This window comes from Mastigoproctus giganteus, chromosome 6 (assembly GCF_048544385.1).
Source record: "Mastigoproctus giganteus isolate SK-2022 chromosome 6, ASM4854438v1, whole genome shotgun sequence".
Lineage (NCBI taxonomy): Eukaryota > Metazoa > Arthropoda > Arachnida > Uropygi > Thelyphonidae > Mastigoproctus > Mastigoproctus giganteus.
The window spans coordinates 59592161-59620052 of record NC_143580.1 but is presented as its reverse complement, the minus strand read 5'-3'; the positions used below and the strand labels follow the sequence as shown (position 1 = coordinate 59620052).

Sequence of the window (27892 nt, the reverse complement as noted above, 5' to 3'; positions counted from 1 at the left end):
ATAATTTTTTACCTCAAAGTGTTTGAAAGATACTGAAAATGTCAAAAAAACTATAATTTTAGGTGAATTAAAACTGGAAAATTTTTCTGGTTGAACCAGAGAAAGCCAAAACCAACTGCACAAACATTTGTGAGCTTTGTGATGCAATGTTCACTACTGTTTGTGCCTGCCTGTTTGGTTTTGGATTTAATTTCGATCATGCACTCAGCACTTGTGATTGCCTCTCCAGTTGGTTTTTGTTTGTTTCATCCAGAAGTTCTGCATCTGCAAAGTGATGTTTTCTCTGGTTTTTGTTCACGTTAAATTAGTTTCCATGAAGATACCAGTTTTTACAACTAGCCTGGGGTATATTTTGCCATGGTGTTGTTACTAAACTTGTATTAGTTTGCAGTTTCTTGCTTGTTGCAGCTTGAATAAATGATTCCCTTAGACATATTTTGAATCTACGTATTTTAATTTCTTTCATTTGAAGTTGGTTTTTGTTCTTGTGAATAGAGGAGTTACAGTTGTTTTTGCATTGCTTAATTCAAACCAAAACAACAATACACTCAGTGGTTAAATAATATTTTCAAGAGTTTCAGTATGTATATGCATCCTGAAAAAAGAAGTAGGTTTAATTTTGGAAAAAGGAACTGGAAAGTAGGTTTAATTTTGGTTTGTGTTGATATAACATTTTCCACCATTCACTATTCTGAAGGAAGCTGAAAGTTTCCTTCAGAATAGTGGCGGTGGAAAAAATAATATTAATAGCCATTTGAAGTGGGTAAAACATGTTGGCAACATACAGTATGAAGAAGGCAACAAAAAATAAATAATTTTTTTTCTTGAAAGTGGAAATGCTTATTTGGTTGCTGTACAAACTCTCTCTTTACACATTTTTTGTAGAATGTAATCTTTCTATGACTAGTAGAAAATTAGCTTCCATATTTGGGAAAATGCTTCAGAAGTTGGAAGTGACAAAGAAATATGGTTGTGGCAGGTCAAAAGCAACAAGAATCAGTCACTTTGAATGAAATTACATCTGATATAACTTCTGGAGAAGTGCAGTATGTTCAGAATGGATTTCTCTTTAAACTGTTGGCAACAATGGGATAAATCTTTGCAACTATATCAATTGCAAAGATTTGTCCATTATCATAATTACAATTATAAAATACAACAGAAGTGTTGTGAGTACTGTATTTTCTGTACCTGCCTTGTTAGATCATCTCTCTTAGATGATTCTACCAGACACAATATAGGTGATATGTTGTGATTACATTCATTGCATGGATTCAAATGCTTGCAGATTTTGAACATGAGAAGAAACTGATCAAACAGTGCATAACATATTGTGTGCACAATGCTGCTGTTATTTTAGGCCACAAGATCATTAGTGTACATTTTATATAGCCAATATATCAATATTAACTGCAGAAAAAACTGAAAGAAGTTTGCCAGTCAAATTAGATGAAATTCTTAATGGCCATATTTCTTGGAGATAGGTGCTTAAAGAAAAAGAAAGCCTGTAGAAGTTTCAAATTCCTCATAGTAAAGAGACTATGAAGATACTAAAACTCTTGTATGCATAAGATGGCTTTTGTGTAACAGATTGATTTACCAGAGATGTGTTAACTCAGAAACTTTTTTTCCCAAGTTTTAAATGAATGTAGCAGAGTGTAGCTTGGAAGAGGAAAGTCAGAGAGTAAGCATGCAATGAAGAGGGAACCCAAATTCCACAGGGTGTCCTGAAAGTCTTGTTAAACCTATGTAAATGCTACTCCATTGTTGTGATTATGTCCTATTTAATTATGTAATGCCACTTAATAATTAACTTGTTTTTGCTTATTTTTGTTTTAGTTTGTTTATAATTAACATTTTGTTTTTGTGTATTTCAGAAAGTTGATTTGTTATATAAACAACTATTCCTTAGAATGAACTATGGCTGCTACTTGAGTTCACAAGCAAGAGGCTAGGTATGCCTATAGAAGCAATATGAAAAACATTTTGAAAAAGATTTGATCATGAACCTCTTCCCAGAATGACTCTTCAAAGATGGGAAAAGAAGTCCTTTGCCACAGAATCAGTTAAAAGACCAACTCAGAACAGGACTGGCAGACCTTCAAGGGGAGATGTGCAAAGATGTTGGTGGAGTCTGGTTTAAAGTCTCCCTATAAATCCATCAGCAAATGTTCTGCTGAATTTAGTATGCCACAGTCAGCATTGCACATCTTTGAAGACTGACTTGAAGATGCATTGCTATTGACCTCATTACATCCAAAAGATCTATATATACATTTGATACATACTTGGATCAGAGGAGAATTGCATTGAGGAAATGATAATAGTGTTTCGCACCATACCAAAACAAGGTAAAGTCATTTTTAGCAATGAATGTTCAATTTACCAAAGCTCTCTTTCACACAACAACATTTTTTAGATGAAGGATAATCTTCATTTCGTGGAAGAGTTGGAACATAAACTGCCACATGTTGTGATGTAGTCTGCTTAGTAGTAAGCATATTATTGGACTTTGTTTTTTAAGGTGCAGCATGATTAAGTGCCTCCCCAGTATTTCTTGACAATTCATGAATGTTTAAATTTCTAATAAATAGTCCATCTGATTGATTGATTGGGAGAGCAACTTTCTCGGCCCAATAAAATGGCCTCTGAAAAGCCCAAATCTCTTGTTGTGACAATGCATTATGGTGATTCATAAAGAAAAAAAAGTTCATCAAAAATGTTACGATTCCATAAAAGGAAGCTGTAAAGGATGTTTTAAATTTGTAACACTTAAGATGCAGAGCATATCAGACTGAACCTGGTGTAAAATCATTGTGTAGTGAGAACAGTGGTTTGCATATAGATCCACTGGATACACGAATAAACTTTTTAATAAGTATCTATAAACCAGTGCAATGTTATTAAATTATGTATACAATATATATTTATAATATATACTTTCATTACCATAAGTACAAAACACAGGAGTAACATTTACACAGGCATAACAAGACTTTCCAGATGCCTCCTATAGTTTCAGCAAAAGAAAATTGCTGTAACATCATCAGAAAGCCACCTTTAATAAAAAAATTGAAATCCTATTCTAAGTCATGAAAAGAAAAAAAAAAATGAATTGTTCATGTTTTATTTCTTATGCTCAGAACGAGCCACATATTCTCTCAGTATCTTAACATTTGAGGAAGTCATCATATCAAAATTTGTGATAAGAAGCAGTTCAGAGTAGCCTGTTGTGTGAAGTGCATTATTATTAATCCATTCAAAACCAAAAGAGAACATTAATTTCATAGTTTATAATAAAACAATGAATTTAATAAACATGCTTCAAGATAGAGAAAAATCCTGAGAAAGACATGATGTACAATTAATTTTATAAATACAAAGTGTAAATTACTGAGTAAATGACACTTAACTTATCCATGTGAGACCCCTGGCAGCATGCAGTGATGGGTATATTGTATGGTGTCTTTACGTACAATAAAAATTAATTAAGATTAATTAATTCTGTTTATGTCGTGAGTTAAATTTGTTATAAAAATTACTATATAGTAATAGAGCAGAATTTTATGATTGGCTATGGGGCTAATAAACACTTTATGTAAACACTAGAAGGAAAGGGATGATCCCATTGGTCTGCTAGATATGAATGGTTTAACTGTTGATGATCCTGTTCAAATTGCTGACAAATAGAATCAAAATTTTGCATATATGTTTATGCATGAGGAATTTTTTAGGGATGGTGATACCAGAAGTATATCAAATTACAAGCTCCTAGAACCACCTTTATGTGGTGATACATTGACACCTGTCCAATCCAAAAAAAATCTCTCCCAAGTCCAAAGATGCCCTCATAATTAACTTCAGTGGTTTAATACACTCCCTGGTGCCCTCCCTCAAAATTACTGGGTTTATGCCGTCAACTCCAGGAGCCTTACTTGCCTTTATGCTCGAAAGTTTTTCTAATAAATAGTCCATCTGTAATTTCGAAATCACTGATTTCATATGACTCAGCCTCATTTGCACGGCCTCTTCTCAGCATGAAGAATCTCTCTTCAGTAAAGATAGATGCAGAGTAGAAATATGTAATGTATATGGTAGTTACAGCATGGATTTGTTAAGGAGCAATCTTGTCTGACCAATCTGATTTGATACTATGATGCATTAACAACTGAACTGGATGCAAAAAATAATTTGACGTCATATACTTTGATTTCAGAAAAGCTTTTGATACTATTCCGCATATGAGTGCTGTTCAGATTGGAGCATTTTGGCATTAGGGGCAAGTTACTGCTCTTCTTGGACTACCCCATGTGGAGTACCCTATGGTTCATTGTTGGGCTCATTGCTTTTTAAGTATTAATGTATTGACGAATGCATATCGGGCTTAATGTTTAAATTTGCAGATGATAAAAAGTTTGGCAGGGTGGTTAATGACAGTGGGATCATTTCAATTGGGTATATGACAGTTCATCATACAGCAGTTTGGTGTGTGGATGGACTGTGCTCTGAGTAACTGATGTAGTAAATATTCCCAAGAACAACTAGCTGTATAGTTATTTAACAAAATACATTTATTTAGTTTTGCACTAGAGTATAGTGACATGCCTTAAATTACAGTTCATGCAGAAATTATTATTTATTTATTTATTTTTTTAAATTTTTAATCTTTATCTGCTTTGATTTTTTTTTTTTTTTTTGAAGGAAATTGATAAAGGCAGTTGGCATTGTATTTCAGTAAGGCAAAGTAATGAAATTAAACAAAAGTATGACGAGTTAGTTAAACTTGCAGAAAGTTTAAAGGTAAGTGAAAAGACAGATGCATCAGCCATACTTTTAAAATCCTCACTTAATTTGGAATTAAATTTATAAAATTTAATAACTTTTGAAGGACTATTAAAACTTCTATCAGTAATAATTAAATATAGAGTAAATCATTATTGGCTGAAGGTAATTCTTAATGGAAATTTGTGCCTGTATAAAATGCTTTACATGCTTAAGTTTGCTGACATAGTAGTACTTACTGTATTACTTAACTGTTTCATGAGTATGCACATATGTATTACATGTAACCCTCATATAACATGGTAGTTAGGTTCTATAAAATCTCATGTAGTGCAAAAACACTGTTATACAGGACTAAGAATCAGTACAAAAAAGGGGAGTTATGTTCCAAGAGCTAACAAAAATACATCATTTCGTTAACAAAACTGAGAAAAATACACCATTTTAGATTTTTTGTATCTTCCGCTCTCTTTAAAGAATCATTAATCTGGGTTTGTTTGCTTTTGCTTGATAGATCTTTGTAATTTCATCGTATGGAACTAAACGTTTTTGAAGCTCCCTTTTGAACTTTGGGCTCCTTTCAGTCGAAAAATCTGAATTCAAAAAATCAGATTTTAATTGCTTGGCTAATTTTTATGCCTCTCTGTATACTTTTTAGTGTAAAATTTGGAAGTTCAGAATTTTCATCTACACTATCATCTGAATTGATTTGATTTGCCTCCAATGCCATTTCCACCTAGTCCACTTTGCCATTCTCTTTTTCTAACAGTAATTCTTGAAAGTCTTCAGTAGTAATCTTTTTTTTTTTTTTTTTTTTTTTTGAGCATCTACAACTAAGGCTATGCTGCTCTGTGCGTTCTGAGGTCAATTTTCTATTTTTCTAGATGAAAAATCCAAGTTTCCCAGAGGAAAAAACATGCTACTCTCGCCTAAGACCGACTAACTCATCCACTTCCGAAAAAGACCCATAAAAATTCCTCCCGTCATCGACGACATTCGAACTTAGGTCTTTTCCATCCATGTGGGGATGATGGCGATTCTACCAACTGTGCTACCCACGAGGGTATCATTAGTCATATCATCAAAACCTTTCCCTCCTACCAACTTAGCAAGTTCTACTATTGCACAGATTCCATTTTCTGTCAGTTTGACCATATTTACTGGATTAACTGACTCTGACCATACATTTTGTCAACACCCATTTAATGTTGACAGTTTTACTTCTTCTTGCAATAAAGCTACGATTCCGATACAGTCCACAATTGAAATATGTTTCTATGTCTCCATCACTTCAATTTTCCATCAATTCAATTCGGAATAATTTTTTTTCAAAATCCATTGTAACGATTTTCTGATGTAATGAGTTTCAAAGGCTTTGATCTAATTAAAGAAGTTGTACTAGGTGGTAGGAACATTACTTCAACATTTAGATGATTTAAATCTTTTGGATGGCCTGGCACATTATCCAATAGTAATAAACTTTGAAATCTAGATTTTTCCACAAGTTCAATAGCACAGAACCTAAGATGGGGATTTCCCAATATATATATTTTTTTTCTTTCTTTTTTTTTTTTTTTCTTTTTTTTTTTTTTTTGCATAATGATTAGTGAGCCAAAAGCGGGGATTCACAAAACAGAATGGAAATATTGAAAAATTACATCAAACATAATAGCAGAGTTTTTCCCCGCACAAAAGCTGAAAAATGGCATGTTATGCGAGGTTGCCACAATTCTAACTCTGTTAGACCGAAACAGTGTTATATGAGTACTGTGTTGTGCAAGGATTGCCATAATATGTATATATACGTTCATTTATATATATTTATATATCTCTCTATACATTAAAAAAGTTTTCCTCCTAGTGATATTAATTCTAGCCAATGGGAGAAGAGGGCGAGGCAATTATGTCACTGCAAATGCAATTAATTATTGACAACTGCCTCCATAATGTTCACCAACCTTGTGCACATGCTTCACTATCTAACATTTGATGTTCCATTGTAATGTGTTTTGTATATTAATGAATATTGTATATTTTGCAAATAATTAAAATATTGGTATAGTTTGTAAATATTTTAGTCCTGCTCTTTCGGATGCAACAATATTCCTCATGCATTATGGAACCTGAAGGAAAAGACCTCTTTGCAAATGCAGGTAAATATTTATATAGTGATATTTATTCGACCTTGAGAATGCTGCGCACTACAAATGCACAGGTAAATTAATAAATAGTGATATTTATTTGATCTTGAGAATGCAGCGCATTACAAATGCACAGGTAAATTAATAAATAGTGATATTTATTCGACTTTGAAAATGTTGTGCACTACAAGGGCACAGGTAAATAATTACATAAGTCATTTCCTGATTAGATATCGATCAGTGTGTATCGACAGGTGTGTTTTTTACGTAGAAAAGATTTGATTTACTCCGTGTTAATCATTTTACGTAGAAAAGCATGTGTTGGGTGTGGGCAAGCAAAGCAAGCAAGCAGGGGACAAAGCCCCCTAGTGTTCATTTATATACAGTCCATTCTGGTTATTTGGGACACATCAGGACTAGTGCATTTTGGCCCAATTAAGCGGCTGCCCCAATTATCTGAAGTTTCACATAAATAGTTAAAAATACAATGTACACCCCCCCCTTTACAATTAGTTCACTGTACAATCAAATCACATTACGACGAACTCACCATAGTAAAGTACCATTCACTATACGATGTGTAGTAAGTGCCGGTCATTGTGATCATGTTTGTGAATAGAATTTTAATTCTATTGAACAGCGATTCTAATTAGCAAAAATAGGAGGAATATTATCCATAGGCTATAAAAACAAAGATATATTAAGCAAAAATTTATCCTTTATTACCTTACCAATTAAAAAATTAAATGATACTTGAAAATCGGAAGAATATACGTGATAATCGGAATAATTAATACGTACTGTGATATGTACATACTAACTAGTTGACATTTCTGTTCACTGACATTTGGGGCTGGGGATTATAATTTAAAACAGTAAAAAGATAAGCAATCAATAACAAAGAACATGGCACACACAAATTGCAAGTAACACGATACGCTCAAGTGGGAATGGAGTAATGAGTTACATAGCTTTAAAAATAGGAATGAAGAGAAGATCTGAAAATTAATTTTTTTATATGATTGAAGATTTCATGGAAGTGTAAACATGTTTCACCATAATAACCCACAGAATTCCAGCTGTCGGTATTATCGCAAATTCAGTAAGATCGAGTTTACTCTCCATTTATGATAGATTTCACTAACAGAAAAGTCCAATAAACAGGTGACCGCTTATTGTTTTATGGTTATGACTTCCAGAATTTTGACTGAACCACGTGGTACCGTCGAAGACAATCATAGGGTAATCTCCAGTGCTGCGGTCTCCTGCCCCAATTAAATGGCATGCTGTCCCAATTAAGCGAAGTAAACCCTGGCTAATTTCTTGATTGGTTTCTGTTTTTTAAGATTTGCCCCAAATAAATGGCTGCCCTGATTAACCGGTGGCCCAAATAACCGGAATCCACTGTATATTCATATATCCATATATTTATTCATATATTCCTATATATTTCATTTATTCATATATTTATACACTGAGTGATCACTGAATTATGACCACCTACCTAATACTTTGTAGGTCCTCCTTTTACCCTCAGTACAGTAGCTATCTGACGTGGCATTGATTCAACAAGATGTTGGAAGTGTTCGGGAGGTATGGCCAACCAAGCTGTGTGTAATGCGGTCAGCAATGCATGTATGGAGATGATTGGTGTATCCAGATGCCTGATATGCCTTTCCATAGTGTCCAACAAGGGACACTATGGAAAGGCATGGGATTGATATCGGTTGAGTTCGGAGGCTAATCGATATGCTGGAAGTCAGAACTGTGTTCCTCAAACCATTCCTGCACAACAGGTGCTCGCCGCTGTCATCTTGGAAGACACCATTGCCATTCGGGAAAAAGTGTAACATAGCGGGGTGTACACAGTCAGCAAGCATTTTACGATAGCTTAGACCACTGATATGTTGTTCCACATGCACAAGTGGTCCAAGTTCCTGCCAGTGAAACATGCCCCACACCATACAACCACTTCCACTTGCCTGCACTTTTGATACCATGCATGATGGATCAAGAGCCTCATGTAATGACTTAATTAAGATATTTCATGTATTCAAAAATTTGGTGAACAAAAAATTTATTCCCACATGCACTATCTTGCAAAATATCCTGCCGGCGCCCATGGTTGTGACTCTTATATACACTTGATTCTGACATGATGTTCCTTTCCAAGCCAATCAGAAAAAGAAAGGTTGTTGATGAAGGGAGACAATTCCAAGAAAAATGGAAATTGAGTTACTTTTGTACAGAGGTAAAAGGTAAAATTGTGTGTATTATTCACAATGAATTGATTAGTGTCATCAAAGAGTACAATGTTAAACAACACTATGATACATTTCACAAAGAAAAGTTTTCCTGTTTCATGGGTAAATTAAGAGAAGAAAAACTAAAGGATATCAAGAACTCACTTCAAAGACAGCAGAATTTAATTACAAAAATTAACGAAGGCAGTGAATTGGTAGCGAAAGTCAGTTATGAAATCAGCTATTTCCTGACAAAACATTCTAAACCTTTCAGTGAAGGCTCTGTGCTTAAGGAATGCATGATAAAAGTGGCTGAAAATGTCTGTCCCAGAAATGTGAAAGTGTTCCAAGAAATTTTGTTGTCAAGAAACACAGTGGCTGAAAGGATAACAGAGATATCAGACAACTTGCGTGAACAACTGCAGGAAGCATCCACAATGTTTCAATGTTTTTCAATTGCACTTGATGGAAGTAACAATATTCAAGACGTGGCGCAGGTTGTACTGTTTCTTCAAGCCTGCGATGACAATTTGAAAGTAACTGAAGAGTTTTTGGAAATGACTGCCGTCCATGGAACTACTACTGGGGAAGACATTTGTGATGCTGTATGGAGCATTCTGGAGAAATACAAGCTTCCTCTCAAGAGACTCGTGGCTGTGACTATCGATGGCTCTCCAGCAACGACAGGCAGAGTCAAAGGATTTGATTCAACACTAGAAGCAAAACTGAAGGATGAGTATTCGGACAAGCAAAAATTTCCTATCTTTCCACTGAATTATTCATCAGCAGGTTCCCTGTTCGAAAATACTGAAAATGGACTATGTGCTCAAGACTGTGGCCAAAACTGTGAACTTAATCCAGTCCAGAGGACTGAATCACTGCCAGTTTTCTCTCCTTTTTAAGGACTTGGAAAGTGAATTAGAAGGGCTGCCATACTACACAGAGGTTTATTGGGAATTGAGTGAGCCAGCAGGTCTTGCCACAATGTACTAAAGAGGTTTTTTTTATGAAGCTGGTTGCAAGCATATGGAGTAAAGTATCTGACAAAAAGACCTAGATTACCTAATTTCATGTATATTCCCTCATTGAAATATTGTATTATCTGAAATAAACTGGTTTTACATTATTTGTTTCATTGTTTATTCAGACTAATTTTCTTTCAATTAGTTATTTGTGTATTAGCATTAGTAGAGGCATATGATGCAAGAAAGCAAGCTTATGCAGCATCAGCCAAAAAAAAAAACCACTCCCATTTCACCCCTCCGTTCGTTCCAAATACCTTTCCAGCTCAGCCTTAAATTTATTTAGGCTATCAACTTCCACAACAAAGGATGGAAGTCTGTTCCACCAACCAACTACCCGCTGGCTAAAGGCAAACTTTCACACATCTATCCTACACCTGTATTTCCTCAATTTGAATTTATGCCCTCTCAGGTGATTATTCTGAGCAATAGGAAGAATCCCGTCAGCATTGAGCATGCTCAAACCATTCAAGGCTTTATACACCTCAATCAGATCACCTCGCAGGTGCCTAGTCTCCAGACACTATAATTTGCAAAATTTAAGCCTTTCTTCGTAAGAGCAACCCTTTGTTCCATTCACTAATCTTGTTGCCCTTCTCTGTACTTGTTCTAACAGCTCTACATCCTTCTTAAAATGAGGCCTCCAGACTTGTATACAGTACTCAAGGTGTGGCCTGACAATTGCCTTATACAAGGGGATAATCACCTCCTTATCTCTGTATAGAAAAATTCCTGTATATCATGGACAAGACACTATGAGCTACTCTTGCAGACCGTCTGCACTGCTCAGAAAACTTCATATCTGCCTGCACAATTACCCCCAGGTCCTTTTCGTTCTCTACCACTGTCAGTGCAGTACCACAGAGTTGATACATCACTCTGGGGGTTACTGCTTCCCATATGTAGTACTTTACATTTGTTAATGTTAAACTGTCACCTCTCAGCCCATCTGCTCAACTTTTCTAGATCCTGTTGCAGCAACGTACTGTCGTTAGTATCCTTAATAACCCTGCCAACCTTTGTATCGTCTGCAAACTCGGACATTAAGCTTGATATACCATCATCTATCATTTATACAGAAAACAACAATGGACCCAACACTGAACCCTGAGGGACTCCACTAATAACATTAGTCCATGCTAGCAGTGTCCATTGTTTACCACTCTCTGTCTTCTAATGCTATCTTTTAATGCTAATGCTGTCTTCTCCCACTCAATCATCCCTTTATCCATAGCAGCAATTTGCCTCCAATGCCACACTGCTCCAAATTGTTCAGCAGTCTTCTGTGTGCAACAGTATCAAAAGCCTTTCTAAGATCCATATATATGATATCAAAGTTATTCCCTGCATCCAGTTCCTTTGTGACTACATCATAGTATCCAATCAGATTGGTCAGGCAAGACTTTCCCCTTAACAAAACCATGCTGTGTCCAAGCTATAACTGAAGTCTTGTCTAGATGATCCTGCAGTACTTCTTTAACCAGTCCCTCCATTAATTTTCCTGGAACAGAAGTTAAACTAACAGGTCTATAATTATTTGTGTCGCCCTTTGATCCTCCTTTGTGAATTGGAGTCACATTTGCTTATCTCCAGTCCATGGGTACCTCCCCTTAGTCCAAAGAAGCTCTCATAATTATGGCTAAGGGTTCGCTTACTTCCTTTGCTGCCTCCTTTAATATAATTTTCAGCTGTGAGTATCAATCAGCAACAAGCAATAACTGAGCAATTAAAAAGTGTCTTTAGGCTTAGCAATGGCAAGGTTTGTAGGTTGTGTGCGGCCCGCGTAAGTTACACTAATACGGAAAATGGCCCATTTCTCAAATGAGTTTGACTTCCCTGGTGTAGGCAGAAATGGATTCGGAGATTTGGAAACAAGCCAGTTGCAATATGCACATTCTTATCTTGAAGGGCCTTAACACATTTATTGGAAAACCAAGGTTTAGATAAAGGATTTCAGATATGTGAGCAAACATTGACATCAGAAGATTTAAAACTGTAATCCAACCAAAAGAATAGAAATCTTTCTGTATTTTGTATTCTTGTAGTGCCAAACAATACGTAGTTGAGAATGACCATGAGAGAAAGTCTCCATTGGAGAAAGGCCCATCACCAACTTGTGATATGAGGTGCCTAGAGGACCACTTGCTTTGACCGTGTACTGGGAAGGGTTGTTTGTGTGATAAAGATCAGGAGTGTTGGCTGTGTTATTAATTTTTAATTACAAAAGCCTCAGCATTGTAACCAGCTGGGTCTGTGTGACTAGGAAACGGAAGCCAGCTGGAGTTGTGAACATTAAAATCACCAAGCAAAATTACCTCGCTGTTAGGAAAGTTAGACTGGAGAAATTCAAGTTTCAAAGAAGGAAGTTAGAGTTCCAAGTGAATAGTGGAGTTAGGAGAATGATAGAGGTAACAGATGAATTGGACAGAATGTGGTAGAGAGATTTTAACCCAAAGATGATTCCAAATGATCACGGACAGGGAATAGCAAAGCAAGACATATGTATAAGTACCACCTTTGAAGCGAAAGGATTTGTTCAGCGAATAATTAGAACAACTGAGATGACTCAACCAGTAATTAGGCTTCTGGCTGAAAAAGTAAGTGGACTTGGCAGACTAAGTAAAAATGTTCATTATTGAGATTAGAACTGAGACTATGTATATTTGTGAAATGAACGAGAACGTGTTTGGGAGGTTTAGATCTTTTCGCAAATCTTTGTTCTAATAGTCTGACTATTTATGATATATTCAGTAGAAATAAAAGGAGAGGAGGACATGTTGTATCAAGTGATGGAATTTTTGGATATAGTGTACAAACAGCAAGAATATACCTAGCTCCTTGACATAATGTAGCCTCAACAAAGCCCTCCACATACACTACTTAAATTCCCTCCAGCCGCTGTCTGGCAGAGCAGAGGCAGCAAGATTATACACTAGCTGATCAAGTTGCCTTCTAGAGAGTTAACAATAGGTTTGGTCTAGTGGACTATCTAATAGCTAGCCTATGAACACCATTTTAGATTAATCCTTGTATGCTTGAAATGTAAGGAAGATTGGATCTCACCATAATGCCATGCCCATCATAACCTCAAAAGATATCAATCATACTATGTGATGAAAGAGATGGGGGGGTGAAGTGGTTCTGGAGCCTTTCTCTGGAGACTAAACATGGGTTTTACCACTTCACGCCTACAATAAGCAAAGGGTGGTATTTCGCTGGTTGATGAGAGTCATCTACCACCTAGTATTATTTGGTAACATAAGGGGGCAGCATTCCTAATGTGTGGATGTCACATCTCAACCCCTTCTTACATTGGTTCACTCCTGGGTGGTCACCTGTAGTATACCAGGTGCTGTATTTCAGTCAGGTTCCAAATTTTTCTTTGTACATCTCTGGTCTCACGTTTCTTTTTAAATAATCTTGACACACTAGACGTCACAGCCAACTTTTGCAGCTATATGTCGACTAGAGAAGCCCTCCCTATCATTGAGCAATAAGTATGTTTTTCTTTGGAGTTAACTGAGTGTATGCCATACCACTGCTTATTAGAAAGTGAAGGCAGATAGCAGCAGGTGGGTGGGTATATTTATGAACAAGATGATGCACCACTGTAATATATAAAACTGCTAGCTTGGGGAGATACACAGACTAAAAGATTAACTGTGGCCGCAGGCAGAGGCATAAGTGATTCTTGCATTGCTTCTATTAGAATGAGCAGCAGCTTGCAAAGCAAGGTGCTGGGGATTTTCAGGACTGGTAGGAGTCATAGTGGAACAAGTAAATACTTGGACTGTTTTAGGGTAAGGAACAGGTGCATGTATACTTGCAGATACATGAATACTAGAAGTATAGTTAATAAATTTGATGAGTTTGAAGTGCTGATCAAGACTGGTATCGTTGCGATATCAGAGACGTGGTGTCACACAGATATAAGCAGTGCAGAATAGGAATTTGGGGAGTACAATGTGTACAGAAATGATAGACAGGACAGGAAGGGAGGAGGGGTTATGCTGTTAGTTAAGAAACACAAAAAATCTAAAAAGTGCATCCAATTGACATTGGTGGACAATGCAGTGTTCAGTCAGTGTGGTGTGACATAAACACTGGGAAAGGGAAAATGAGAGCAGGTGTGTTGTAGGCCTAATGAATCTGATGAATATAATGAGCAATTGTGCGGAGAAATAGAGTAGGCCAGAAAATCAGAATGTCTTGTAATGGGGGATTTTAACTTTCCAGACATTGACTGGAACTTGTGGGTTGGTCACTCGCACGCTAAAAGACTTTTGTGAATTTATTGGATGACTGATTTCTACAACACCATGTTTGAGAGGCAACCAGAGGGAGTAATACTCTTGATCTGATTATCAGCAGTGATTATTCATGCATTAAGAATTTGCAGATAAAGGAACCACTGGGTGACAGTGATCACAGTATAATGTGGGATTTACTTAAAGATGTAACTACCATCAAGAGTAAAGAGAAGGGCTTTTGCTTTCGTAAAGGATTACAGTGGTCTCAGAGATTTTTTTAAATTCTATACAGTGGGATCAATTGATGATGTTACCAACGGTGAATTCTAAATGGGAATTCACTGTTGAGACTAATGTTGAGGTTATTGTTGGAGGTTAATGTTGGAGGCTATTAGGCTTTTCATACCAAGAAATATTTTTCACAGTTTAGGCCTAAATGGATATCAGATGAATTAATGATGCTCGTGGCAGAGAATCAAAATGCATGGGATGCATATGAATTATCCCATGACACAGAAGCCTATGGAAGATATAAGGTAGTCTGTAATCAAGTTACAAAGGAGGTTAGGCAGGCGAAGGCAGATTATGATAAATCCTTGGCAAAGGATGTAAAGAAAAACAGCAAAGAGTTCTTTATTTATGTAAAATCTAGAAGGAAAGGGATTAATCAGATTGGTCCACTTAACATAGATGGTTTGACTATTGACAGTCATGCTCAGGTAGCTGATAAACTGAATGAGTATTTTGCATCTGCATTCACACATAAGGAGTTATTCAAGGAGGAGAATGCCAGAAGTTTACCAAACTCTAATAAGAAGCTAAGTGATTTTGTAATAACTGAGAGCAAAGTGGAGGAGAACTCGTTGAAGTAAAACAGAAGGAAGGCACCTGGGGTGGATGGGATCTATCCAGTTATATTAAGGAAGGCAGTAAGCAAACCCTTAGCCAAAATTATGAAAGCTTCCTTGGATTCAGGGGAGGTCCTCATGGACCGGAGGTGTGCAAATGTATCCCCAATTCACAAAGGGGGTTCAAAAGGTGACACAAGTAACTATAGACCTGTTAGCTTAACTTGTGTTCCAGGGAAAATAATGGAGTCACTGGTTAAAGCAGCATTGCAGGATCTTCTAGACATGAGTGCAGTAATAGTTAAGACACAGCATGGGTATGTTAGAGGGAGGTCATGTCTGACCAATTTGATTGTATACTATGTGGTCACAAAGGAACTGGATGTAAAAAATAATGCTGATATCATATACTTGGATTTCAGGAAAACTTTTGATATTGTTGTACATGGAAGACTGCTGTACAAATTGGAGCGGTATGGCATTAATTGCAAGTTGCTACAATGGATAAACGGATAGTTGAGTGGGAGATGACAGAGAGTGGTAATCAATGGGCACTGCTCTTCGTGGACTAATGTTGTTAGTGGAATTCCCCAGGGTCCAGTGCAGGGCCCATTGCTGTTTTGTGTAGTCATCAGTGATATTGATGAAGGTATATATCAGGCTGATGTCCAAGTTTGCAGATGATACTGTCATTGTTAATGACAGTGAAGACAGTATGCTACTGCAACTGGATCTAGATAAGTTGGGCAAATGGGGTGAGAAGTGGCAACTGAAGTTAGGATTGAGAAATGCAAAGCACTGCATATGGGCAGCAGTAAACCAAGAGAAACGTACCAACTGTGTGGTACTATACTCAGGGAAGTGGAAAGTGAAAAAGACCTGGGGGTAATTGTGCAGTCAAATATGAAGTTTGCTGAACAGTGTAGACGGGCTGCCAGGGCAAGTCATGGAGTCTTGTCAATGATATATAGGAACTTTGCTAGCAGGGACAGGGAGGTGATTATCCCATTATACAAGGCAATGGTCAGGTCATGCCTAGAGTACTGTGTACAGATCTGGAGGCTTCATTTTAGGAAGGATGTAGAGTTGCTAGAACAAGTACAAAGAAGGACAACAAGATTAGTGAGGGGAACAAAGAGGTGCTCTTACTAAGAAAGGCTTAAGTGCTGCAAATTGCAGCACCTAGAGAATAGACACCCGCAAGGTGATCTGATTGAGGTGTATAAGGCCTTGAATGGGTTGAGCAAGCTCAGTGTTGATGGGATTCGTCCTCTTGCTCAGATTAATTGCCTCAGGAGACATTGATTCAAATTGAGGAAAGACAGTTGTATAATCGATATGTGGAAATTTGCCTTTTGCCCGTGAATAGTTGATTGCTGGAATAAACTCCTATCTGTCATTGTAGAAGTTGATGGCTTAAATTCAAGGCTGAGCTAGACAGGCATTTAGAGTGAATGGATGGGTCAAATGGGAGGTTCTTTGTTTTTTTTTTTTTTTTTGGCTGATTCTGCATAAGCTTGCTTTCTTGCATCGGATGCCTCAACTAATGCTTCCCAAATTTTTTGGATAATGTAATCGTGTTTTGAGATGACATAATTTTACCTATAAAGGGAGTTAGTTAAGGAAATATTGAGTGGAAATACTTTAAGAGGGTGATGCAATTTGACCAATTTATTTATGTCTACCACTATAAATTTTTTCAGTTTTTTTACCACCCAGTGGATCCCACATTTGCTCTCAGATGAACAAAATGAACTAAGCATAAAGTTATTGCTATTCAGTTATTTGCATATTACTGATAAGAAGGTGAAAAGTTTTTAAAATGCATTGTTGCCATTGATGAGACTTGGATACTGAAGTCATAATCAGCTTAGTGGAAGCATCCATCTTCACCATGCTCTTCTAAATGTCACCGGCAACAAAGCGAAAACAAATGGTCATCATGGCCTATGATTATGAGGGCAGTATTGCCACTGATTATGTGCCACTTAGAAATCAGTGACTGGAGACTACCATGCAACAGTTCTTTGTCAAAAATTATACCCAAAAATTCATCAGAAGTGGCCACAGATGTTAGAATCTATGCCAGCTCATACTCCATGACAATGTTAAGACCTTATATCACAGTCTGTACAGTTCACCAATTAAAAGTGGAAAGAACTACTCATCCTCCTTATAGACTTGATATTAGTCCTTATAATTAAGATCTATTCCAAGCTCAAGGAACTATTGCATGGAAAAAGATTTCTATCTTTAGAAGTGTTGAGTGTGGCTGTGGCACAAGCCTCAAACAACTTAGCTTCAGCAGACAAGTAAATGGTATTTAAAAATTATGTCAACATTGACAAGCAGCTATAAGGCTTGAAGAAGACTACGTTGAAAGTTTTTAATGTAATTTATGTTAAAAAATAAATTAATTTTAAGTTTACTGCTTTTGTGTATTGCTTTTGTATTAACCTTATTATTTATATAATATGTGTTATTTATCTTTCTTTACAAAACTTTTTGTATGCCCTACAGTTTACTTTTGTTTTGCTTTCATTTTGCTTCTGCTGATATTATTTTCATTTCTTGCCTTCAGTTAAAATACTTTTTTTTAACATTTAGATTCTAGTGATTTCTGTTGCTGCTGCTTTGTGCAATTTAGTGTCTGCTAAGTATTTCGTAACACTTGACTAATTTCTATCATTTTACTTATTCTATTTTATGTTTAAGCTATATTATAATTTTGCTTGACAGGAAATGAGGATTGGATGTAACTGTCATCATATTTCAGAGAGAAAAGCAAGTGATATTCAAAAGAAATGTGACAGTTTAATTAAACTCACAGAATGTTTAAAGGTAAGAATATTAAGAAACAGGAATTTTTTAAAAAAAAATTTAAGAGATATGTGATTCATCTATTTCATTTTAAAGATTTCAAATAAATTACAATGAATGCTTTTGGTAAGTAATAATATGACAGGTATTCTAGGTATTTTGTTATTAAGTTTTGTTTTTTTCCTCTCAGGGAGAATTTGTGCGTATGTTGTGCCATTCTCATAACAAAGAACAGAAAAAAGATTTAGAATACAACCAACAGAAATTGCATGAAATGGTTTCTGAACTTCAGAAAGCAATTCATATGAAAGACAAAATTATCAGGTTAGTAATCCAATTAAATTATATCAGTCTATGTATATATTAAGTGCGATAGCATCATTAATACACAGCCATTTCTGAATAAACAGAATATTTATAAAGCGGCATCATTTTAAGTTATATCTCATATTGTGAATACCTTCACAACGAGTTGCCATGATATTGCACTACTTCGAATAAGTAACGCTTCACCTAAGGAGAAGACTAATGACATCATACACCATCAGGCATATCTCATATTGTCGAGTTATACTTCATAATTGTATTCATAACTTACCCACCCACCGAAGAAGGGCCAAATAGCCCTGAAACTGTGCATTCCATTCTGGGTGGTGGTACCTATCTGAAAATAGTAGTAGTGGAATGTGATGCAAGAAAGCAAGTGTATGAGCATATGCAGAGCCAAAAAAAAAAAAAAAAAAAAAAAAAATCACACCATTCCCTCCAAATGCCTGTCCAGTTCCTCCTTAAATTTATTCAACCTATCAACTTCCACAATGACAGATGGAAGTTTGTTCCAGCAATTAACCACCCGCTGGCTAAAGGCAAATTTTCGTACATCTATTCTACATCTGTCTTTTCTTAATTTGAATTTATGCCCCCTTAGGTTTGTAATCTGAACAAGTGGAAGGATCGCATCAGAATTCAGCATGCTCAACCCATTCAAGGCCTTATACACTTCAATCAGATCACCGTGCAGGTACCTAGTCTCCAGCCACTGCAATTTGCAGAACTTATGCCTCTCTTGGTAAGAGGATCCCTTCATTCCCCTCACCAATCTTGTTGCCCTTCTCTGTACACGTTCAAGCAAATCTACAATTTAGACCGGTATGTAGTACTCAAGGCGCGGCCTGACCATTGCCTTATACAGAAGGACAATCACCTCCTTCTCCCTGCTAGCAAAATTCCTATATATCATTGACAAAACCCCATGACCTGCCCTGGCAGCCTGTCTGCATTGCTCAGGAAACTTCATATCTGACTGCACAATTACTCCCAGGTCTTTTTCATTTTCTACCACCTTAAGTGTAGTACCACACAGTTGGTATGTTTCTCTGGGGTTACTTCTACCCATATGCAGTACTTTGCATTTGTCAAGGTTAAACTTCAGTTGCCACTTCTTAGCCCATCTGCCCAAATTATCCAGATCCTGTTGCAGTAGCACACTGCCATTACTGTCATTAACAACCCTGCCAACCTTTGTATCATCTGCAAACTTCAACACTAAGCCTGATATACCTTCATCAATATCATTGATAAATATACAAAACAACAGTGGACCTAACACCGAACCCTGTGGGACACCTCTAATAACATTAGTCCACGAAGGGCAGCACCCATTGATTACCACCCTCTGTCGTCTCCCATTTAACCATCCTTTTATCCATTGTAGCAACTTACCCTTAATACCATTCTGCTCCAATTTGTACAATAGTCTTCCATGTGCAACAGTGTCAAAAGCTTTCTTGAAATTCAAGTATATGATATCAAAATTATTTTTTGCATCCAGTTCCTTTGTAACCACATCATAATATCCTATCAAATTTGTCAGACAAGAGTTTTCCTTAACAAACCCATGCTGTGTCTGAATTATTGCTGGAGTCTTGTCTAGATGATCCTGTAATGCATCTTTAACCAGTGACTCCATTATTTTACCCGGAACAGAAGTTAAACTAACTGGTATGTAATATTACTCGTGTCACCCTTCGATCCCCCTTTGTGAATTGGGGACACATTTGCACATCTCCAGTCTGTGGGGACCTCCCCCGAGTCCAAGGATGCTCTCATAATTATGGCTGAGAGTTTGCTTAGTTGCTTTGCCGCCTCCTTTAATGTAACTGAATAGATCTCATCCACCCCAGGTGCCTTTCTTATGTTTAACTTCAACAATTTCTCCTCCACTTTGCTCTCAGTTATTACAAAATCATTAAGCACCCTGCTACAATTTGATAACCTTCTGGCATTTTAAAACCTTAATAACTCCTCATGTGCGAATGTAGATGCAAAATACTCATTCAGTTTGTTTGCTATCTGAGCAGGATCATCAACAGTTGAACCATCAATATCAAGTGGACCAATCAGATTCATCTCCTTCCTTTTAGAGTTTATATAAGTAAAGAAATCCTTGCTGTTTTTCTTAGCATCCTTTGCCAAAGATTTCTCTTGTAATTTGCCTTCGCCTGCCTAACCTCCTTTGTGACTTGATTACAGACCAGCTTATATATATCATAGGTTTCTGTGTTGCCTGATAATTTATATGCATCCCATGCATTTTTCTTCTCTGTCACGAGTCTCATTAGTTCATTTGATTTTGAACATTTGTTCAAAGTTCAGGCCTAACCATTTAGGCCTGAACTTTGAACAATATTTCTTAATAGGTATGAAACTTTTAGTAGCATCCACGATTAATTCCTTGAATGCTTCCTACTTAGAATTTACCGTTGGTAACATCGTCAGTTGATCCCACTGTACAGAATTTAAAAACTGTCTGAGACCACTGTACTCACCTTTACGAAAGCAAAAACCCTTTCCTTTACCCCTGATGGTAATTATATCTTTAAGTAAATCCCACATCAGTACACTGTGATCACTGCCACCTAGTGGTTCCTTTATCTGCAAGTTCTTAATACATGAATAATCACTGCTGATAACCAGATCAAGAGTATTACTTTCTCTGGTTGCCTTTCGAACATGCTGCTGCAGAAAACAATCATCCAATAAATCCACAAAAGTCTGACTAGTGTGTGAGTGACCAACCCACAAGTTCCAGTCAATATCTGGGAAGTTAAAATCCCCCATTATAAGACATTCTGATTTACTAGCCCACTCTATTTCTCTGTACAATTGTTCATTGTGCTCATTCGAGTCATTAGGCCTATAACACACTCCTACTCTTATTTTTGCTTTCGCAGTGCTTATGTCACACCAAACTGACTCAACAGTGTACTGTTCATCTATATCAGACATGTCAAACTGAGGGTCCCCCGAGGGCCATATGGGTCACATTTGTGTTGTCATGAGGGCCACACATGACAACTAATCGAAATCATTTAATAAAAATTATTGCAGAATATTTTTATTACTTAAACTTAGAAACATACAGTGTGCATACAAATGGTTTAGCGGCTAGCCACATTCATGAATGCAAAGTAATGAAGTAGTTTAACAAAAAAAAAAAAAAAAAGAAATTTTAAACGGCAACATAGACTTGTATGCAACAGCAACAAATACATTGTACAAAAATTACAACAGTTCAAAATGAACATTTATTTACGACTATTTTTAGTGTTTTGTCCTGAGGTTTGACACCTTGTTTTAATGACAATTTTTGATATGTCTGGCTGAAGTGTCTGTGCAGTTCCGACTTTCATCAGAGATGAGAGGTGTTGATCAGTCAGTCTTGTTCTCTGAGAAGTTTTTGTTGATTTCATGAAGGAAAATAACTGTTCACCCACATAGGTAGAACCGAACATTACTATAATCCTTGTGGCAAACTTTCTGAAGTTTTTAAACTTTTCAGGAAGGTATGAAAAGAAACGAGGTATCCACACTTCAAGATACTTTGCTCTGAGTGTAGAATCCGACTACATTTCTAATAGTTCCATCTGCAGTCTTTCTTCTGCCTTGGCAACATCAAAGGTGAATGGTGCTGAGAATAATGCAAAGTGGTGTTCAGAAGATGAGAAATCATGAAATATTTCTTGAAATTCTTTTGAAAACAATTCCAGGTGACTGTCATACTTAGTGAAGCTAAGTACAGACTCAGTATTGGCAGTGTTTTTCAGCTCTTTGCACTTAGGAAAATGAACTAAATTTTCATTTGACAACTGTGACTTCCATAAGCTTAGTTTTGTAATGAAGCACTTGATGTCATCATACAACTGAGTGATGAGTTTGTTTTTAACTTGCAATTTCAAATTAAGATCAGTTAATTGTGCAGTAATGTCCACAGCAAAAGCCAGATCCTGGAGCCAACTTTCATCTTTTATTTCATCCATGTTTTGACCTTTCATCTCCAAAAACATAATTATTTCTTGTCTCAACAAATAAAATCTTTTCAGCACTTTGTGACATGACAACCAGCGGACTTCTGTGTAGAATGGAACATTCGTAACTGATTATTCATATCTTCCAACAACTGGCTGAATTGACAGTGGTTGAGAGCATGGCCTCTGATATAGTTCACTGTCTTTGTGACCAAACTAAGCACATGATCCAATTTTACAATCTTTGAACACAAATTTTGCTGATGAATAATGCAGTGAAAATGTACAAATGATGAATCTGGATGCGAGTTTTCTATTTTTGTTCGTAACATGGCAGCAACACCATTATGTCTGCCAACCATATTCGCAGCACCGTCAGTAGATAAGCAAGCAAGTTTACTCAAATCCAAACCATAGTCATGCAGAACCTGCTCAACTTTCTCAAAGATGTCCTGGCTTGTTGTAGTGTCATGCATGGGGATCAGTTCAATCAGTTCTTCATAAATATTAAATTCACTGTCACAAGCCCTGATGAAAACTGTAAGTTGTGCTATTCCAGTGATGTCAACCATCTCATCAATAGCAATAGAAAAATGTTCAAATCTTGATGATGTGGGCCTTCAACTGTTGTTTCAAATCACTTGACATTTCATCAGTCCGTTCAGCAACAGTGTTCCTGGTTAATGAAATATCTTTGAATAAGTGTGCTTTCTCTGGACACACAATTTGAGCCGTTTTTACAAGGCATTGCTCTACGAAATCTCCTTCACTGTAAGATTTCCCACTTATGGCGATCATTCGGCTGAGTTCATAGCTTGCAGTAACGGAAGCGATATTCCCTTTCTCAATTTTCGTAAAACAAGTCTGTTGCTGTCTCACGTTAGCCTTCAATTCCTTGAGTCTTGAGATACACACATTGGGCCTTCATATTTATTGTAAGATTGATGGTTCATTTCATAATGTCTTTTCAAGTTGTACTCTTTTGGTGTGGAAATGCTTTTGTTGCAAATTAAACAATGTAACTTTCCATTCACCGTTGTGCAAAAATACTGCAATTCCCATTTTTCTTGAAACACTCGCCCTTCTTTGTTCAGTTTCCTTTTTCTCTTAGCTGGAGAAGCACTAGCCATTTTTAAAGATGATGTGCAATCTGAAAAATAATAAAATTAAATTAAAAATAAAATCACCAGTTAAAAAACTGAAACGAAATTTAGGCCAGCTTATGTATTGTTACGAGCAAGATAAATGAGTTTTTACCTCATGCCCGTTGGTTCCACTCTCTCACTCAGGCTGAGCGGTTTACCTTTACGAGAGAGAGAGGAACCTTTTCTACTTGTGGGCCGTGGAATTCGGATCAGGACCAGGTACCTACACCTATAATTCTTGTTTTAAGGCAGCCGTGCATGATATTCAGAATTCTAAATTACTTCAATTAACAGATTTTGCGAATTGCTACAGTGTCCTTTGTGCGGGCCGCAGGTGTGCTTGCAAAGGGCCGCATGCGGCCCAAGGGCCACATGTTTGACATGCCTGATCTATATCAACTGGATGCACTTCTTTTGATTTTATGTTTTTCTTAATTAACAGCATAACACCTCCTCCCTTCCTATCCTGTCTATCCTTTCTGTACACATTGTATTCCCCAAATTCCAGTTCTGCAATCCTTATATCTGTGTGACACCACGTCTCTGCTATCCCAACAATATCCACCTTTAATGTCTTGACCAACACTTCAAATTCATCAAATTTATTTACTATACTTCTGGCATTGGTATACATGCAAGTATACATGTTCCTGTTCTTATTATTAGTTACCCTAACACATCCCATATACCCACCTGTTTCACGATGATTGCCATCAGTCCCTGAAACCCCCAGCACCCCTCGCTCCAGGTCGCTACTTATTGTAATAAGTAGTGTGCAAGAATCACCTTCACCTCTGCCTGCGGTTACCTTTAACCTTTTAGTTTGTGAATCTCCCCCCCCAAGCTAGCAGTTTTCCAACCCACCTAACACTGCCTCGATAGCATCAGCAAATATTCTTGCACCCTTTCTATTTAAGTGTATCCCATCCCTGTAGAAGCAGTCTCTCCTGTTAACAAGCACAGACTAGGCTGAAAAAAAATTTTACCCCTTGAGCCTTGCACATTTCCTCCGGGCCAAATTGATTGACAAGGCTCTCATCATGTACTCCCTCCTGTCGTGTCTGGGCAGAATTGCAGACACTTTCAAATTTAACCCTAATTCACGACTTTTTTGCAACATTGACCTGTACTTGTTAAGTAAATCTGCAGATCTCCTACTCTTAATGTCATTGGTGTCAATGTGTACAACAATATCACCTTTTGTGCCCTTAAAAGATGACATATGCTTTACAACGTCAACTTTTGCCCCTGGCAGACATACCCTGGTCCTGTTCCATATAACCTTTTTACACAATATATTCCCCGTCTCCCTGACAGTAGTCACCAGCAATAACTAGTTCCATTGGGACCAGCGCATTCTGCCTTGGAGATTGCCGCTGTATTGCCTGATGCCCTGGAGTGAGCTCTGGTGTTGAGTTGGGCAGCTGAGAGCTTGACGGGCCCCTCATATTAATTTCTTCGAGGGCATCTACCCTACACTTCAAGCTCTCATAGATGCCCAGTAGAACTCTGAGTTGATGCCTAATTTCTAGACACTCTCTGCACCTGGCACACACACAAAGACATTCTCCTTGGCTAGATCATGTTCTGTTCCAGAGAGTTCGGCAAACATTTCACAAGTTGCAAATTTTTTTTAGGCTGTGATGCATTTGAGAATAAGTAACATTAGTCTTCAACTTAGGTGAAGGGTTACTTATTCGAAGTAGTGCAATATCATGGCAACTCGTGAAGGTATTCACAATATGAGATATAACTTAAAACGATGTTGCTTTATAAATATTCTGTTTATTCAGAAATGGCTGTGTATTAATGATGCTATTGTACTTAATATATACATAGTCTAAATTTGCTTGCAGCTTGAGGCTTTAGCCCTAAATGCATCTTAGTCTAAATAATAGCAGTCTTTAAATTTATAATTATCCAAAGGTTGAATTTTTTTACAGAATGAACTAAAATGAAATATTGGCTAAGGTAAAGAAAGCCAACACAAGAACCACGGGAAACTGTTACTGGTGAAAAGATTTCCCCAGTACCACAGCTTCTCCCTGCATTCTCGGTAAACGGATGGTGCATGCTATCGGTATTGGCAGTAGAAGTCGATAACAATGTATTGATTAGTTTTTTCTTATTATTAAAAGCAGATTATTGGAGTTCATGAGTGGGATGAAATTTACTTATGGGTATACCCTCGAGACTGCCTCAATCTTAGGATGTTTATCCCCCCCTTCCCAATGTTTTAACCCGATACAAAAATGATTTCTACAGATGGTGCATGTTATCGGTATTTGCAGTAGAAGTTATTTTCCTATCGGGTTAAAACAGCAGGAAGAAGTGGGGGGGGATAAACAACCTAAGACTGAGGCAGTCTGGAGGGTGTACCTTTTAAGTAAATTTCAGCCGCGAAGGCATTACATTCTCGAACTCCAATAATCTGCTTTTAATAATGAGAAAAAAACTAAATACATCGTTATCGGCTTCTGCTGTTATTACCGATAACACGCTCCATCTGTTTACTGAGAATGCAGGGAGAAGGCAGCGGTACTGGGAAACACGTTTGACTGCTAAAAGTTTCCCGTGGTTTTTGTGTTGGCTTTCTTTACCTTCGCTGAAATAGGGTTAATATTTCTATATGTTAAAATTATCTCCATTTTTTTTAAAAAAGTTGCATGCCTTTTATATAGTGGTTCTTCAAAAAAGGTTATAGAATGCATTAAAATATTGTGAATGTGATATTTGATTGGGATACTGGAACAAGTATACCTCCTAAGTATTCTCTCAAAATGCAGACAGTGTAATGTGCATTTAGAGTGTATTCTATACCGATTTGCATGTTTTTCAGGGCAAGAAACCTTAAATAACTTTAACATGTTCACTGCCTTTTATATCTGTGAGGGATCTTTATGTCTGTCTTGGGATGCTTCTCTTGTGGCACTTCTCTTGGGTGCTGGAACAAGTAGGCAATGCATTTTCAGTAAATGGATTTCGTCTGTGAAGCATCATCACTGAGTAACACCAGCAGCTGTCATGTGTAGTGTTCTAACACGAACAGATGCATTTGAACAAGATTCAGAATCTGCATCACTTGAATAAAATTCTATTTCAGTATCAGATGACATTATAAAGAGCTGATTTGTCATCAGCTTCAGCATACTGTCCATCCCTTCCTTTCCATTCCTCAGGGTAAACTTTTATAGGAAAACACTTTTTACACAATTTTATCAGTTGCCACACCAAGGATGATGTTTTGATTTTTCACAATTCAGCAAGCAGTAATGCCACACCAAGGATGATGTTTTGATTTTTCACAATTAAAATTCAGCAAGCAATAATCCTCAAAAAATTTTACCTTTTATTCTTGTGGAAAATACTAAAGTAGATAAAATAACTTCAACATAAGCAAAGAAAAAAATACTAAATGAAATAAAATGACTTCAACGTAAGCAAATCAAAAATACTAAACAAAAGAAAATAACTTCAACAGAAGCAAAGAACATATGAAACTATGAACCGAGTATACAATTTTTATAGTGCTCTCTAGGCAGCGCTGATGATGCTGAGAAAATCTTAGCCATAATGCAGTGCAATAGTCCATGGTTCAGTCAGTGTTCTAGTATCACTCAGTTGTTCATTTGTGGGCTTTTGCTTTTACAGTGCTGATTTAACGACCACAATTGAATGGATGCATATCTGCATTGAGGCACAAAAATCACAATTTGTTTGGGTGTAAGCTTTGCATTTGGGCAGGAAATGTGTTAAGGGGGAGGGAACCTTACTCTCTCCACCTAAGGACAGAAGATTGACAAGGCCTTTAGAAATTACTCCAGTCTGTGAAGAGACTTGAATACAGAGCTCTTCAAATTAGTGACCAATGGTAAAACTCCTATATGAAGGACATTAAAATATTAATGTCAAAGCATTAGGAGCAAATATACACAACAGGGATAATGGAATATAAATTCATCCAATATTTGAGAATTGATGTTAAGGTGTAGGTTTCTGTAAAAGGTGGCAATATGCGCTTTGATAAAGATTTTGCTAACATGGCATTTTTCACATACCTTTTCTTCCTGGAACGTCAGCTTTTAGTATCACTCTCAGTTGATGATAAAAGTGAATGCACGTGAAAGAGAGGGTTTAAATAAAGAAAAGGCAAATGATAACTAGATGGTGCTAATTAGTATTTTATAGACAGCAGGAAAAGATATGTGAAAAATGCTCTATTAGCAAAATCTCTATCGAAGTATATGTATGCCACCTGTAGGCGCCTCCGTAGCCAGGTGGGAAGGGGCAGCAGTGCGTAGCACACGCTTCTTGATTAGACCGGGGTTCGAGCC

General features: G+C 36.9%; 1 protein-coding gene across 1 annotated transcript in view; it reads left to right on the top strand.

Moving 5' to 3' along the window:
* The window catches only part of LOC150084326 (uncharacterized), an 80805-nt gene that overhangs the window by 46334 nt on the left and 6579 nt on the right, over positions 1-27892 (top strand). Inside the window, exons 4-6 of the mRNA XM_090375172.1 lie at positions 4702-4800; positions 18026-18127; positions 18297-18430. Of these exons, the coding sequence (XP_090231298.1) occupies positions 4702-4800; positions 18026-18127; positions 18297-18430 (335 nt within the window). The remainder of the gene's footprint in view (positions 1-4701; positions 4801-18025; positions 18128-18296; positions 18431-27892) is intronic.